This window comes from Anthonomus grandis, chromosome 3 (assembly GCF_022605725.1).
Source record: "Anthonomus grandis grandis chromosome 3, icAntGran1.3, whole genome shotgun sequence".
Classification (NCBI taxonomy): domain Eukaryota; kingdom Metazoa; phylum Arthropoda; class Insecta; order Coleoptera; family Curculionidae; genus Anthonomus; species Anthonomus grandis.
This window is the reverse complement of record NC_065548.1, coordinates 7129847-7146463: the sequence shown is the minus strand read 5'-3', so window position 1 is coordinate 7146463 and position 16617 is coordinate 7129847. Positions and strand designations below refer to the sequence as shown.

The following is a 16617-nucleotide window of genomic DNA, read 5'->3' as shown; positions in this document are numbered from 1 at the left end:
TAGAAAATTAAACAGTTTTTCAAGCATTTTTTTAACTCATTTTCAAGAATTTTTCCATTTTAAAATTTTTTGAACAAAAACGCTGAAATGGGAGCTTAATAATTTTATTACAGGAATTTGTGTTTCAATTTTTTTTTCTGTTTTTATTACTTAGGTATATGATACTCTTACTGATGAAAATATGATATTGAATTAGGTGTATAGACAATTATTGTTATATGTATTTTGTTTTATTGATTTTTGAATAAATTGTTGGATTTTGTATGTAGATATTTATGCTAAATAAAGATTATTATTATTTCCAAGAATTTCTAAATTTTAATTTTTTTTTTTAAAACAACGCTGAAATAGGTGTCGACCAAATTGGCTAGAAGAATCCATATAACAATTTTTAACCCTTTATTTTTTATTTTCGGATGCGCATTTTATTAGTAAAAAATTAGATTTTTTCCAATAAATTCTTTTTATTTTTCGAGAATTTTTTAATTATCAAACCTTTTCGTAAAAAACGCTGCAACCAAAGTTTACAGAATAGAATATTATTTTATTCTATTGTATTCTATTCTGTAAACTTTGCTGCAACTGGTGTCCAATGATTATATTAGAAAGAATTTGTGTTTCAATTTTCAACTTTCAAATTTCTTTTATTATCAGATATATGAGCATTTTCTTTCTAGAGAATTATTTTTTTTTCAATTTCCAAACATTTATATATTAAAAAAAAAACAATAAAATTTGTTTTGGGTCTCAAATTTTTGGAAGACAAATACTAAGACAGCAGACAATAATAAAAAACCAAGCTTCACTTAAAAAAAAACTTATATTAAAAATACTTCCTTGAATCCTGACAATTAACTCACATAAGAAGAGAATCAATTAATAACATAATAATTCAATAAACCTATTACAAACCATGTATCATATCGAATACCTCTTGTTACTATTTAAATAATCGTTCAAAAAATACTGTTCGCCGTTATTCTGCCAAACGTATTCGCCCTCCTTAAGACTTCGGTCAGTATAAACGTTTTTATACAAAGGGTTACTGAAACCCCCGTTAACGTAATACAGAGCGTTAATGTCTTGGGGTACAGGTTTACTCTCTTCACACACGGTATTTTTTATGAGTACGTCCACCGGAGCGAAAAACACCCTAAAGTTCGGCTCAGAATAATCCAGAGACGAGATAAGGAACTTTGGCATGCGATCCTGTATAACCCAAAGGTAATTGTTCTTGTCAACCTGAAACAAAAAAAAAACAGTCTTATAGAGTGGTTTTTATATAATAAATAAGGGTCGATTTACTTTGACATCAGCAGGGAATATAAGTTCGTCGTTTTTGTCAGCCACTGCGATGTTTTGCTGCCCGTAAGGTTTCTTGGAGTTCCAACAACCGATGGCATTTTGATCGATCAGGTTGAAAAATTGAATTCCCTCGTTCGTCATTACTCGGGCGGTCGTATGTGTATTTGGCCCTAATAACAAAAAAAAAACATTAGTGAATGATTAAATGAATAAATAGACTTGCCTCTTTCATCTAAATAATAAAAATCGTGATAACTGTCCTCGGTTTTCGAAGAGTTTTTCAAAATCTCTGTAGAAACGGCGAATTCCCGGTGGCTGGCCAACGGGCTGAAGTGTAAAATTCGGAAACCGGTTTTTCCCTCGGGGGTTAGGCTCATGCCGAAGATACCCTCCTCGCCCCACTGGAAGTTCAGGTTGTCGTTGTAAAAATCACCTAAAATTTAATTAATTTTTTGTTTTCATTTTTGAAATGACGAGACAGTTTTACCACTAACCAAAACAAACTAAACCAAAGAGTTTTGGTTAGTGGTAAAACTGTCTCGTCATTTAAGTGTCACACCAATAGGACTACTAAGATGTGCCGTCCTAGTGAAAAAAACCGTATCTGACATTTCTATCCATATTGAGTATTTTATGTTTTTAAATTCTGCGTTTTCCCGTTTACGTATGTATGTAAAAAAAATAGTTTTTTAAAATTTTAGTATAGAAAAAAAATCAATCAACAGTCATTTTGCAGGTTTTTTAATTTAGGTTCTTTAATCATAAAAATTTATTAATAATAGAGTATGCTCTGAATATAAATAATATTACCGTACTTCATTGGAGTAAAAGTACCTATCCAATAAAAAGCATTTTTATTTTCATTACTATGTAAAAATACCGTATTTAGTAAATTCAATAGTATAAACACCGTATTTCTTTAAATAATTTCAATTTTACTTGACACAAAGATTGTATTCATAAAAGATACGGTGTTTATATAATAATAATAATTAAACACAAATATTATTAAAACATCATACATCAACATACATATAAATTCTTTAAAGATCCAATTTACAAATACAACAAATTATCTAAGTCTAGAAAATTATCCACCAATGTAAACATTTCCTATTGGAAATTTTAGGAAAAAAAACTCATCGAGAGAGTAGCAGCTTTTCTCGACCAGGAAATTTTTGAGCCTTTTATTAAAAATAAATATATTTGGGGGATTTGTTATATTATGGTGCAAGTGATTGTAAATCTTACAAACATTGTAAATAATATTTTTCTGATAAAATGCTGTTTGGTGAGCATCTGGGAATAAATGTCTCCCCTACCAGGATTATACCTGTACAGATCTATTTGCTTCGAAAATTGGTTTATTTATATATACGTAAGTACTTATTTCAAGAATTTAAATGTTTTGTATTCTTTTTAAAGTGTGCCGTGTATGAATCTCCAAATTTAATATTATTAATGATCTTTATGGCATACATCTGAATAAAAAATATCCTTGAAGCTAGAGGCCTTAATCCCTAGTTGAGAATCCCATATCGCATAAAGGAACGAAAATTGGCACAATATAAACATAAAAGAGCTGCTTTATCACAATGTTGTGAACGAAATTTTAATGAATAGCAACAATTTTTTTAATTTAATGCCTCACTGGTGGTGACTTTAAGAAACAGGTGCTTCTGTTGTGTCTCTGGATAATTATTTTATTAGAGCTTCTATTCTGGGATCCAAATGCAAAAGGATAGTATTAGAAGCTATGGAAAATAATCGACTATCAGAACAAGAAACTAGAAATAGTTTAAATGATGCCAGTTTGATAATAATTGAAAATATGATTATTTTGGAACTAAAATTTACAGCCTTTAATTACTGACAGCTTTGTAAAAGAAAATGTTCAGCAGTTGAATAACAACCACATGTGTCAAATTTTAGATATACAGGGTGTCCCAAAAGTCAACGATAAGCCGAAAAAGGGCAATAGACCAGGTGCTCAGGGATTCAAAAAAAATACTAAAAAAAATCTATCTTGAGTACTTTTAAAATTATATGCATTCATAGAAAACCCGAAAAAAATTGACATCCTCTGTTGATCTTTTTAGTACTGTTGCTACAAATTTTTGAATTTCATAACAATGTTTATTTTAATGTGACCCTGAATAACCTGCGATAAATTACAAAACTAAATTCAAGCAAAACTGTTCACATTTTTACGAAATTATCAGATTTTTGCGCAACTTGTGTTGAAAATTGTGTCTTTTGACCACTATTTCCCAAATTTAACTAACTGTTCTGGGGAAAAGAAAATTACTTCATTGTTTGGCAATTGATTTCAAAAGTTACATTTTTTAACTCCAAATAATTGTAACATACCTTTCAACGGATCCGGCATAAAGAAACTATGCTCAAACCTCCAACTCTTATTCTCCCTTAGCGAGTAAACGATGAGCCCATAACCCAACTCGTCACTGAAATACGCGTGCGCATCGTCGCAAGATTTTCCCAGGTCAACCGCAATGTTAGCTATAAAGGTTCTACTATTGGTGTCCTCTTTACGAAATTCATATCTAAAAAAAAACGAAAATTTAAATATGGTACTGTCGCATTATAATTTGTTTATTTTGTGATAGCGACAGGGTCGTCGTAGTATGATAATTTATTCACTTCTGTGTGCTTACCTGCCTTGAAGAGAAAACCCCGAAGGTTGCCATTGTATTTGCTCATAATTTATTAACGTCCATAATTAGAGTAAAAGTAAATAAATAAATAAATAAATAAAACAACAAGGCGTTAAATAAAACAATAACAATTTCAATTCCTTCTTTCACCACCATATTTAATGACCCTTTGCGTGCTCACATGTAAAATCGAAACTGCTTCTTTGTTTGCCGGGTAATTATTATATGGCGATTAACGGGTAAATAATAATTAATATATAAAGTACATAATTGGCCAATTAATTACATTACCTGTGTATCCTGGAATCCGTTTTCAGATCATAAATGTTGATGGCGTAAGGGCACGGGTTTTGAGTGGTGTTTCCTATGCCGAAAGTACCGGTATCCAGTACCCATAATCTGTCACACTAAAGACATCAAAACAGAATTTTAAGTTAGTAATTTTTGTGTCATGTGGCAACAACGGTTCACTTGACAGGCAACGTTGTTGTCATTAGGAGGGAAAAGGGAAATTAAGTATCAGCAAAATCAGCTAAACTGTCGAGTGAAAAGGTCAAAAACAAATATGTAAAAGAGAGAAAAAATACTAAAATTCATGTGAGAGAAAGAGAAGTGTGTGCATTTTTGAGAATCTTAGAAAAATCGAATATGAATAATTAGTACAAACCTAATTTTAAACAAAATTGCAGTAAACTGAGCAACATAAAAAGTAGACTGATTTTAGATACTCAGAAATCCTTAGAGGAGTATCTTGAGAAAATAGTTTTATTATATTAACCTGACAAAAAATTGCATCAATAATTTTAATTATTAATTCTTGATATTCAACAATTTTTGAAGCATTATTAATTATTTTTTCAACAATTACAGGGAGAATTTAAGGGTTTAATCAAATTTATTTACGAAAAATGATCAAGCCTCTTTATCAATGAATCATATCGGTTAAATGCTAGCAACATTATTTTTCAGTTATTCTATTTTTTAATTTACAGTCTTATTAACGTAAATATTTCAATCAAATTAATAGAACTTTTCATTTAATTTTAAAAAACATTTATTTGTATAATAAATTTGCAATAAATCACTTGCAGGATTAGAGAAAAAGTGAGAAATCACAAATTAAATTAAAAACATTTAATTAAAAAAATCTGTCTATTAATACCTAAAATGGTGTCAAAAATGCAACCAACAATACAATAAATATTGCTACATAGAACGTTAAAAGTATGTATGAGATAGAAAGATTAAATGATCTATTTCTCAGGAAATGAAGACTATAGCATCACAGATATGGGGTAACAGTTGTCGTTTCTGACATTAATTTTTAACCAGGGTCAAATAGAATTCTACTCTTATAACTGCAAACAAAAACCACAAAACTATCCAGATACTGCTGCAGAAACATCAGGTGAGGAATTGAGCAGTTTTTGAAGAAATCAATTAAGTTCTAAAGTCTGTAAAGCTAACAGACGTCACACTCATCCTTGCAAACTTCAGCTCCAAAATTGGGAAAGCGGAGAATATGTCATTGGGTCAAGAACCGACGTACGAGAATGTTACAATTGTTGAAACTGTACACATAAATTCCCTCAACACAATCATCACAAATTGAAAGAACTCGTCCATAATCTCAAAGAGACCTACGTAAGTAGAGAAAAAAAAAACCCACCTCTCAATTTTTTTTTACATATAAAAAAAAATATTTTGAGACCGAGACTTAGGGTTTTTTTATTTTTTCTCTACAATCATCACAATACAGTTACGAATCAGATAGACTATATCTTAGTAAACCAGCGTTACAGTAACTATAGAATCAGTCAAGGCTTATCCGGGATAGATAGCCTCTTACAAGATCGAAAAATCAAAGAAGATCTGAAATGACACATAAAGAGCATGAAGATAAAGAGCACGCCATAATGAGAGTTTGCTTACAAGAGAATAAGAAAAAGAGAAAAGAGCGGGAACAATTCTTGGCACTGATGAAAGTGTGACAGGTCAAAATATAATAAAGTACACAAATAAATCAATCAAACGGAATAAGGATATCTAAGGAATGTTGCTATGAAAGAAATTAAAGAATTGCAATTAAAACATGAATCTTTAGACTTGCATAAAAAGATAAAGGAATTAACATTAACAGAAACGAAATCATCCTAATTTATTAAGCAAGGTAACTGGAAAAATAATAACCAATTTATAATACAAGCTTATGACTTGGAAGACATGTGCCAAAGATGTTTAGTATAACAAAGTATTCAGGATCGTCTAATGAGACTGTTGGTAAAAATAAGATTGGATAAAAGGAACATCAGGATTATTTTTAATATTTACTATAGTAAAAAGGCGAATAAAGCAAAAGACAACGGAGATTAAAAAAAGGTTAAGCCAGGGATGTATACTATTGTATACTCTCACTAATCTTATTCAACCTATACTCAGAAGACATCATAAACGAAGAACTTTCAGAGCAAGTTATACATAAGTGGTCAAATAAATTCTATCCCAATAAACTTCTCTCAAATAAACAACTTAAATTATGACGACAACACGGTTATATTGCAGAAACTCCAGAAGATCTTCACATCACTTAACATCAGCAAAATATAAATCAGGGTAGAACATAAATCACCATAAAACATGAAGGATGATAGGTCTAGATCAGAGTAGGAACAATTACAGAAAGGTGGAAAGATCGATACCAAGAGAATAGAAGCGTTTGACATGTGGATGTACCGTAGGATACTGAGAATATCGTAGACAAAGAAAGTTACTAATGTGAAGGTTTTGCAAATAATGCAAAAGGTGAATGAGTTCATTAGGATGCACCTCACACAGCATTGTGAGGAAGAAAGTGTGGGGAGTAAGGAATTCAGCAACGTCATAATAAGCCCTTGTATGTATTCGAAGGCTCAATGACTAAAGGAAATGGTTAAAGGCTTTCTTAGCAAAGTAAACAGAATACTTTTTCACCGAAGTGCCCACAGGAAATATTAATCGAATATTATTCACTTGCCTTGCAACATATGGTCGAGTAGATGCAAGTAAATTGGAATCCTTCTTATAGATTAGGTAAACACTTTTAAGCATATACAAGCATGTTAAAGTTAAGATGTTTTGTGAGATAAAAGTTAGTTTACAAGATTGCCTAAAAGATATTTTAAAGATGAACTTTAGAGCCCGTTCAAAATAAATATTGAGGAAAAACTAGTGGTACTACAACCTCAGAATGCAAAATCGTTAATGTAAATTAAAACCAGAAAGGGGCCAAGAACAAAGCCTTGAGACACTCCACAACTGTTCTGACATGGAGATTTTTCTTTCAAGTCAGACTTGAAACCTACACTTATAAACCTGAAATTTTTGGAGCAATATATCGAATGCTTTCGATAAGTCACAAAAGTTACTGCTAAAAGTTTTCATTTGTACTTAAATAAATATCTTCTAGAAGAGAGAAAATAGCATCGGATGTTGCTTTTGGGAACTGGAAAGGATTTGAAGTGTAAAATGTAAGAACTCTCTTCTTGACTGGCTTATCTTGGGAAGAAAGAAGAGAAATTGGGTGAAAGTTTGCTACCACAAAATAGGTACAACATGCTGGGATATTATCCAAGGAAAAATAATGTGCAAAAGATCCATAGCACAAAGAGGGAATTCATGTTAATTTCTACAGTACCAAAAATACTCATAGCTTTGATGATAGCCAAACTTTGGATCGGAGACGACACCTAGATAAGAATAAAAATAAACATGAAGAAAAAAGGGGAGAGAAATGGGAATAAGTAGAAAGAAGACAGAAATAGTCATAGTAGTAGCATAAAAGGTCAAAGAGAGAGAACATTATAAAAATATGTGTAAAACATTTAACTAATTTTCACATTTTTTCCAAATTAAATTAAAACAATAATAAAAATAAATAAAAAAATTAATAATTATTAATAAGTTTAACGTCCTTAGTGTGAAATGGAAAGGAAGTGTCGCAGGCTTAGGACTTAAAATAGAACTGATTTAATTTCAGAAGAATTGCCAATGTTTCGGCCTTTATTTAGGCCATCTTCAGGGCTGAAAATAACTATTTGTTTATTTAATTGTAATCTGTAACGTGTCATTTTCGGCCCTGCCGATGGCCTAAATAAAGACTGAAACGTCGACAATTCTTAAGAAATAAAATCTGTTTTATTTGAAGTCCTTAGCCTGCGACACTTTCTTTCCAAAATTAAGAATGAATAAAAAAACTATAAATATGATAAAAAATAAAGTGTACATAAAATAAAAATAACCAATATATAACATGATCCAGGGAAAAAATATATTCAGAAAAAATAGAAATAAAGGGAACAACCTAAATTGTAAATGTTAAAAAGAATTCAATGGGATAGCTGTCACAAAAAAGAGAAAACAAATGTTAAAATTAATGGAAGAGAAAGAGTTTGGTAAATTAAATTTAATTGAAATATTGGGAAAACTGTATAAACAAAATATTTACTGCACAATGTTTATTTCTAATTAAAGTCCATCTGGATACAAGGCAAGTTAAAATGGAAAAAAATCAATGAAAGAAAAACTGAGGGATGTAAAATATAAGAAGAATGCATAAAAGATGAAAATATTATTAATAAAAAAAATGAGGCAGTTAAAAGTGAAGCCAGAAAAAATAAGATAATTTTTGAATTTAATTATTTTTCTTTAATAATTAAAAAGAGAATAAAATGACAGGGAAATGACAAGAAAAAACAAATAATTCTAAGATCACCACACACCCATTTGTTCTATTTTCATTAATTATGACAAATCGCGCCTCGTTAACCAAATAAGAACTTTTTTATCGCTTCAATTGCAACAAAATGTCGCATTCGTACTTTCGATAAAATATCTTTCTCGTAAATTGATTCAATCATAAGAGAATTGACCATTACTGATCAGAAATATGCATTCGTTTATTATTCGATTGGGTAATAAAAATTGCTCATTGTTTTCTAATAAGCAATCTGACAGGGAGCGACTAACCTCAAATTTTTGCTTATTAAATTAAAAATCATCTTACCTGATCCACGTGGATTCTGTAGACTGTAGACAACCCTCTTTCACAATTCCCAAGTTCATTGGATGCCAAATCCGGATAAGGCATCAACGGTGGGTTCTTCAGGGGCGACAAGATTGGTACGTAATTTAACGTCGATGGAATACCTGCATATCATAATTAAAAAAAATAAAAATGCTTATTTGTTTCGATTTACCTTCTTTCCATCTGGGGACCGTAATAAACATTTTGTCATGCCAAAATTCGATTCCCACAGGTAAAGCGTTTTCCAGCTTGATCCTGCCTCTGGCCATGTCGTTTAATTTCGTCGGATATTCGAAATCCAGGATGTTCCATTCGAAGTATTTTTGAAGTTTCGAACATTCGGATGTGGCAAAGGAGAGGGTCCAGATGACCAGTAACTTCTTGAGAATTTTCATTGACATTTATTCTAAGAGTTAAATAATTAGGCCTCTTAATTGAATTTGTATTTTAATGAAAATTGATAAAAAGTTAGGATAGAAAGCAGTTTTTTAGTGCAAAGGGTACTTAAGTAATTAAATAAATTGATTAAAGTTCAAAGAAAAAATATAGTTGAGGGCATAGATATATGTATTTTGGTTAGAAATAAAAAAAATATTAAAAAATAAATGAAAATCGATCACAATTTGTCAAATAAAAAAAAACGGTGATTTTTACCTAATTTATTGCTACTTTTTTAATTCATAGAAAACTCTTTTTAATATTAAGAAAATTATAATTAAAAAACAAAAATTTACTTTTATTTTAAATTTTAAAAATCCAGATATTTAATTTATTCTATTTGTTTTTAGGTAGTTTAAACAACAAATTTAGGTAGCTCATGATTTTTTTTTTAACTGTTTAAAAAACAACTTTAAATTTTTTCTAATATATTAAAAGAAATACATCTTTTTATTATTAAAATGGAGTAAAAGAAAATTTGAATTCTTTGATAGAAACAAAAATAATTTTTTATTTTTGGTTAATTTACAAAAAAAAAACACAAAAACTACTTTTTTTCCCTTTCGTGTAATTTAAGATTTTTTATTTTCTTTAAATTTAACTGCAAACAAGTTAAGAAAAAAATATAAAAAAAATCTACCCCACATCCAACTTAACCCTTAAGACTCAAAAGAATTCAACTGGGTCACTAAAATAATGTACTAAATAAAAGAAAATAATTCAAAAAGCCATGGGATAAACTTTTAAAAAAATAGTGAATTTGTATTTAATTTTTCGAAAACTTTTGTTATTTTTAGAAAAATATTTTTTATTGTTTTATTCATTAATTTTTGTATGAGCCATTTTTTTAAATTCTTCAAAAAGGGCAACGAATAGAATAGTAGCTAGTTTTAATAAAGTATTAAAAAAAATAAACAAAAACTTATTGTTTTTCAATTTAGTTTGAGGCACAAAACATTGAAATTTAATAAAAACAATGAATTTTAGTACTTTTATTTGCCCATTGTTTTTTATTTAAATATAATAAATACATATTTAATTTTTTTTTATATATTTATATAATTTATTTATTGTTTCCTTTATCAGGTAGATAAATATGATAAAAAAAAAGAATGCCTGGAAGTTCTTGAATTTATTTTTACGAAAACGTTATAAAATTTATTAGTTAAATTAAAAATTAAATAAATAAATTATATTATTGTAGAAAAAAATGTGTAGTGACAAACCTACTAAATTAATTATAAAAATATATAAAAAAAACGCACAGAATACGCATAAATACATACTATAAAAGTTTTCACAATAAAATATAAAAAATAATTACAGTACCTACTCGTAGTATACGTAAAAGAGAGTTTTAATTAACAAAAAAAAATTAATTTCATAACTTTAATTTTATTTTAAATGACTAAAAGAAACAACAACAAGAAAATTACAGTACAAAACTCATTAATTAATTTAAGGAAATTAATTGAGATGTGTGATCCACTTTTACAAAACCCAAAGAAATTTAGACACGTACTATATCGGTCCATCAACGGTAATTAAAATACGAGAATGCCAATTCGAGTGAATTCGTCGAACGACCAATAAGGAAACGTCGTACTCTACCTAAATGGTGGCGAACTAATTAAAAACATGCAAAAGAAGACTTACCTTAACCGTAAACATGTGGAAAAAACGAGAAAACCCGTCGAAGAAAAAATACTTAAACGTATGTAATATTATAGCAAAAACGTCGAACTACTTTCAAATTAGACCCATAATTAATCGGCTGATTTATTCAAAGATTTATACATATACACATCAAAATGGTCTAAGGAACACTTAGAAAAATAGTTTTTTTCGCCTTATAAATGTTTATATATTTATATTTTCATACGGAATTGATACTACCTTTAATATTAAGATACCAACGAAGTAAAATAAATATTTGGGTAGAAAAAATCATGCCAGAACAGCGTTTTTTGCTACTTACTTGCACATTTTGTCGAAATAACGCAGATTATAATTTTTAAATTCTAACGCAATATCGCATTTTCTGTGGTTCCAACCGAACAATTGTAATTTAGTTTTTATTCAATAAAAATGGAAAGACGACATTTAACTCGAGAAGAAATGCTAAGAGCAGTCGGAATGCTTGAGGCAGGAACAAGTCAAAGAGACGTTGCAAGAGCTTTGGATACATCTCCCGGTGTAATTAACCGTTTGTGGACAAGATATAGAGAGACAAATGATGTTAGAGAACGGCATCAAGGCCCGTCGCGAGTTCCACACCTGCCCAAAACCGTTTTATAACTTTGCAAGCTCAAAGAAATCCCACGGTAACAGCCTCTGTTTTGGTTCAGCAGCTCTCACGAGTGCATAACGTCGAGGTTTCAGGTCAAACTATTAGAAACCGTTTGCATGAGAGAGGACTTCATGCTAGAAGACCCCTAAGGGTTCCTCGGTTAACTTTAGGAAATCGACGTGCAAGATTAACGTGGTGCCAAGAACATGTTAATTGGAATCAAGAAAGATGGGCCACAGTTCTTTTTACGGATGAGTCTCGATTTTCATTTTATCCTGATTCTGGTAGAATTCGTGTCTGGAGAGAGGAAGGAAATGAAAGTCGTTTGCGTCATGCCCGGGAAGTAGTAAGGCAATGTGGTGGATCACTAATGCTTTGGGGTGGCATTAGACTTGACGGAAAAACGAACCTCATTTTTGTGGAAAATACAATAACTGGAATAAGTTATAGGGTTAATATACTACTGCCTGTAATTGTTCCATATTTACGCGAAATCGTTGTTGCAACAAGATAATGCCCCACCACATCGAGCACGGCTTGTACGAATCGCTATTGAGGAAAATCAAATCAATCTTCTACCGTGGCCCTCTACCTCACCGGACCTTAATCCAATTGAGCATGTTTAGGATTGGTTAAAAAGGCAACCTCTTCAACGATTTGACTTTTTTCAAAGCGCTCTGGAGCTTCGTCTTGCTGTGACACATGTTTGGGAGGAGTTGCCCCAAGAATTAATTAATAATTTAATTTTAAGTATGCCTAGGCGATGCCAAAGTGTTATTAACGTGGTGGACCATCTGGCTACTAGTTTAATTTGTATTTAGTAAATGTTTATTTTTATAATTTTTTTTAATAAACGGTAATAAATGGGATTTTGTTCTTTATTTTTATTTGGGCCCTAAATTATGAGTAAATTATAATCTACAAAAAAAGTTAATAATTATATTGTTATTTTATTCGAATAATGAATAAAAAAATTACAATAATTAACTTTTTTCCAATCTTCTCAAAAATATTAACATATTTGTATGTGTTCCCTAGACCATTTTGATGTGTATATGTAACAGCTTGCATATTCATATACAATTCTTGCATATAGTTTTTGTAAATGTTATAATCCCCTATTTTATGCTTATTTATATGCGAACTTGTTGATTCTTATAGAGGTGTAATTATTCTAAGCAAAATTTTGTATAGAAATTTAAATTTTTATCGCAAATGTCCATGTGTTAAATTTGGCGAAGTACCTGGTCTGGAACACTTTTTCATTCGATTAATACTTAAAAAAGAATATATTCTTATTGGTGTTTTATACAATTCGCCCAAAACCATTTTAACAAATTGCATAGAGCACTTTGATATCTTGCTTTCCTATTAAGTGTATGTCATTCTGACAATAACTTTTTAATTGATTGCTTTGCTGGTTATTATTTTACTCAGTTGGTAACTGAACCAACAAGAATTTCAAATACTTGTGAAAAAAATCTTAATATCATATATTATAGTCAACCGTCAATGGTTAAAACGGTTGTATTGCCTTACATGTATCACATCATAGAGCTGTAAAAAAATATGAAATTATCATTAGGATTTTTAATAATTTAATAGAGATTTTCGTAATGTCAATAACATTTGACAGGGATGTTAGAACAATAAATTGGCTCTAACAAAAATTACATTTTTAAATAAAAATATTTTACAAAAAAATGATATATACTGTTGTAAACGCTATATGTATTAAAAGAAAATCGTTTTTGAATTTTTGACTCATCATCGTAAAAATGATAACAAAAAACTATGGAAAGCAATAAATAACTTAGATTTAAAAAATAAAAATAATCCAGAAGTGTTTTCTAATTTTCTGGAAAACTGTGGGATTGCAAAATTATTTTTTTTCCATCCAATAGTTTTCCAGAAAAAAAAAAACAAAATTATGAACATTTTCCCATCCATGACTTTTTTTTGGTAAAATTGAAATTAACTTTTTTCTTAAAAATTTTTCAAAAAAGTTTTTTAAAGCTTTTTGGGCAATTTATTAATTTAAAAAAAAATTCAATTTTTTTAAAAAAATTTGATTTCAATTTTTCACTCAAAAATTTTTCAAAAATCTTCAATAACTCATTTATTTTTTAATTTACGGCTAAATATTATTCTTTTTGACTTGTTCTATTTTTCATTAGGATTCTAATCCTAAAAGAAAACTTTCCATATTCTTAATAGTTCTTGAGAAAATGAGAAAAACTGTTAAGAGGTTTTTGCCAATTTTCTGGAAAACTATTGCACTATATAGATATTTTTCTATTGCATCTGATGCACATTGATATTCTAAACAATTTTTGTTCAAGCAATTTTTTTCTACAAACAATTGGTTTCCGGTGAAAAAATAAAAACTAGCATTATGAACATTTTCCCCTGAGTATCCCTTACGATTTTTTGACGAAGACTTCTTGGAAAAATTGGATATATTTTTTTTCTGATAAATTGTTCAAAAAATATTTTTTTAGGCAGTTTATTATTTTCCAAAAAAAATCAAATTTTTGACTCAAAAATTTCTCAAAAATCTTCCGTAACTCTTTTATTTTTCGATTTACGGCTAAATGTTATTCTTTATTATTTGTTCTATTTTTGATTGGAATTTCAGCACTAAAAGAACATTTTTATATTTCGAATGATTTTTGAGAAAATGAGGAAAAACTGTTGGAAGGTTTTTTTCAATTTTCTAGAAAACTATTGAATTTAAAAAATATTTTTTTATTGCCTCTGATGCGTATTGATATTTCAAGTAACTTTTATTAAAGAATTTTTTTTTACCCAATAGTTATCCAGAAAAAAAAATAAAAAACAAAATTATGAACATTTTCTTATGGTAACCCTTTGGATTTTTTGAGGCAGCCTTTTTAGGGAAAATTGAGTATAACTTTTATTTGATAATTTCAAAAAAATTATAGGACTTGTTTGAAGCTTTTTAGGCAATTTATCATTTTATAAGGTAAAAACACAATTTTCTCAAAAAAATTGTACCTTATAAATGTTTAAAAAAGATCCGAGATAAAGTATATAATATATAGTATATAACGTAAAACTTTTGAATAGGTTAAGCACTCCTCGGTATTATTTAACATATTTCAGGCGTAGTTTTTCGTACAATACTATTATTATTTACAATAAGATTCTTGAAGATATTTGACGTAAAAAACGCAGGCAATTTTATTTTAATAATCAATTAAATGTATGAGTAAACTGGTAGTGTTTCTATTTATTTTTTTATTTTTCTTATGATTATTTTAGCGTATATTTAGGTTTGCTTTTAAAGGCTCTCTTTTTCTTCTTTTTTTTTCGTTCTCATTTTTTTAGGTCATAAGTTCAGCTTCTAGGTCTATACATATATATATTTTTTTGTATTTTAGCTTAAGTAGAGTAACCTTTGACTAGGCATAGCCTTAGTAGGCTTATTTGATACTAATGGAGTCATTTAATATTATTATTCTTAAACATACAACCAAACACTAAATTAATTTTAGGTAATTTAAGGGTAAAAATTATATTTTGTTAAACAATTGACTCATACAAAGTAAATAAATGATTAAAACAAAAAATTAATTTTACTTTATATAAGGGAAACATAGTTTTTTTTTGTCTTTCTGGAACAACAGGGATTTTTTTAGTAAATCACTGTCTTGATACAAAGCTCTATCTTTCTAAAATAAAAAATATTTTCTTAATGAAATCTAAATAAAAAAAAAATTTCTACTAATCATAAGCGTAATAAATAATTTATTGTATTCAAGCTTTTTAAATTACAACCGTGACAAATATTTTGTGGCACTTTTTATGGCATCCTTAGTTGAAATACAGAAACTGAAGATGTCCTAAAGACGACACACGTGTGAACAAAGAGTTAAAAATAAATATTTTTGAATCTATATGAAAACCTCGTAAAGTATTGTTGTTCTGTTACATTTCTGTAAAATTGGAAATTAAATGTTGACGATGCCTTCAAGTAGAAACACGTGTTATTATTTACAAAAAAAAAAGAGTTTTCAAGTCTTATTTTTGTATATAATAATTTGAGTAAACTCTTGAAATAAAAGGCTGATGACACCTTCAGAGCGAAACCTGTGTCAATATTTTTTTTTAATTTTTTAGCAAGACAAAAATTCTAAAATTAAAGCTTGATGATACCTTAAAAGCGAAACGCGCGTAATGATTTCCCAATTTCAAGCTTATAAAGGAATAAATCTTATTCTGAATATCAAATTTTAAAATTAGGGGCTGATGATGTATTAAGGCCGAAATGCGCATACGCAATTTGTTACCAATCATTTTTTTTTTATTTGAGACTAATTATAGGCAAAAGTTTGATGTTTTACTTCTCCCCTTCATAGGGCTGAAAAAGTGTTTTCTAGTTTAATGCTCTAAGCATTACATCCCCTTGACTAAATATTCCCTAATTCTAATCCGAAAATTTAATTTAAATACCAGAAATGTGTGGCAAACACTTTATCCAAATGACACCTAGACACAAACGACCACAAAACACTATAACAACAACAATCAGTCTCTAAATCAAGAATAAAACTGGCCACCGTATTTTTCCTTCTTTTATAAAATGGAGAAAGTGTATGGGCTCACTAACGGTCACCCGCGCAAAATATGTTGAGGAAAATCTCATTATTAAAGAGGGAGATGCAAGGAGGAGGGATCAACGGTTTTTCATTTTTTTCTTACTAAATTATCGCAGGCTTATGAAGCAATAATTGTTCTAGTTCTAATTGGGCAATTTGAGTTTTTTTTTTGTTCTACTTTATTGGACTATTAAGTGGTTTAGTTTTATGGTTTGAAAATGTAAC

The 16617-nt window shown here is 29.1% G+C and overlaps 2 protein-coding genes across 10 annotated transcripts in view; one reads left to right on the top strand and one right to left on the bottom strand.

Annotated features, from left to right (window-relative positions):
• Positions 1-16617, top strand: part of LOC126733826 (antichymotrypsin-2-like) — a 60350-nt gene that overhangs the window by 10000 nt on the left and 33733 nt on the right. The gene's annotated exons all lie outside the window — the stretch shown is intronic.
• LOC126733825 (protein yellow-like) lies at positions 802-16399 on the bottom strand. Its single transcript, XM_050437231.1, has 8 exons — positions 16247-16399; positions 9215-9448; positions 9022-9164; positions 4272-4387; positions 3676-3869; positions 1529-1738; positions 1306-1475; positions 802-1242 (listed from the first exon to the last, which is right to left on the bottom strand). The coding sequence occupies exons 2-8, from the start codon at positions 9441-9443 to the stop codon at positions 919-921; spliced, it is 1386 nt and encodes a 461-aa protein (XP_050293188.1). The 5' UTR covers positions 9444-9448; positions 16247-16399; the 3' UTR covers positions 802-918.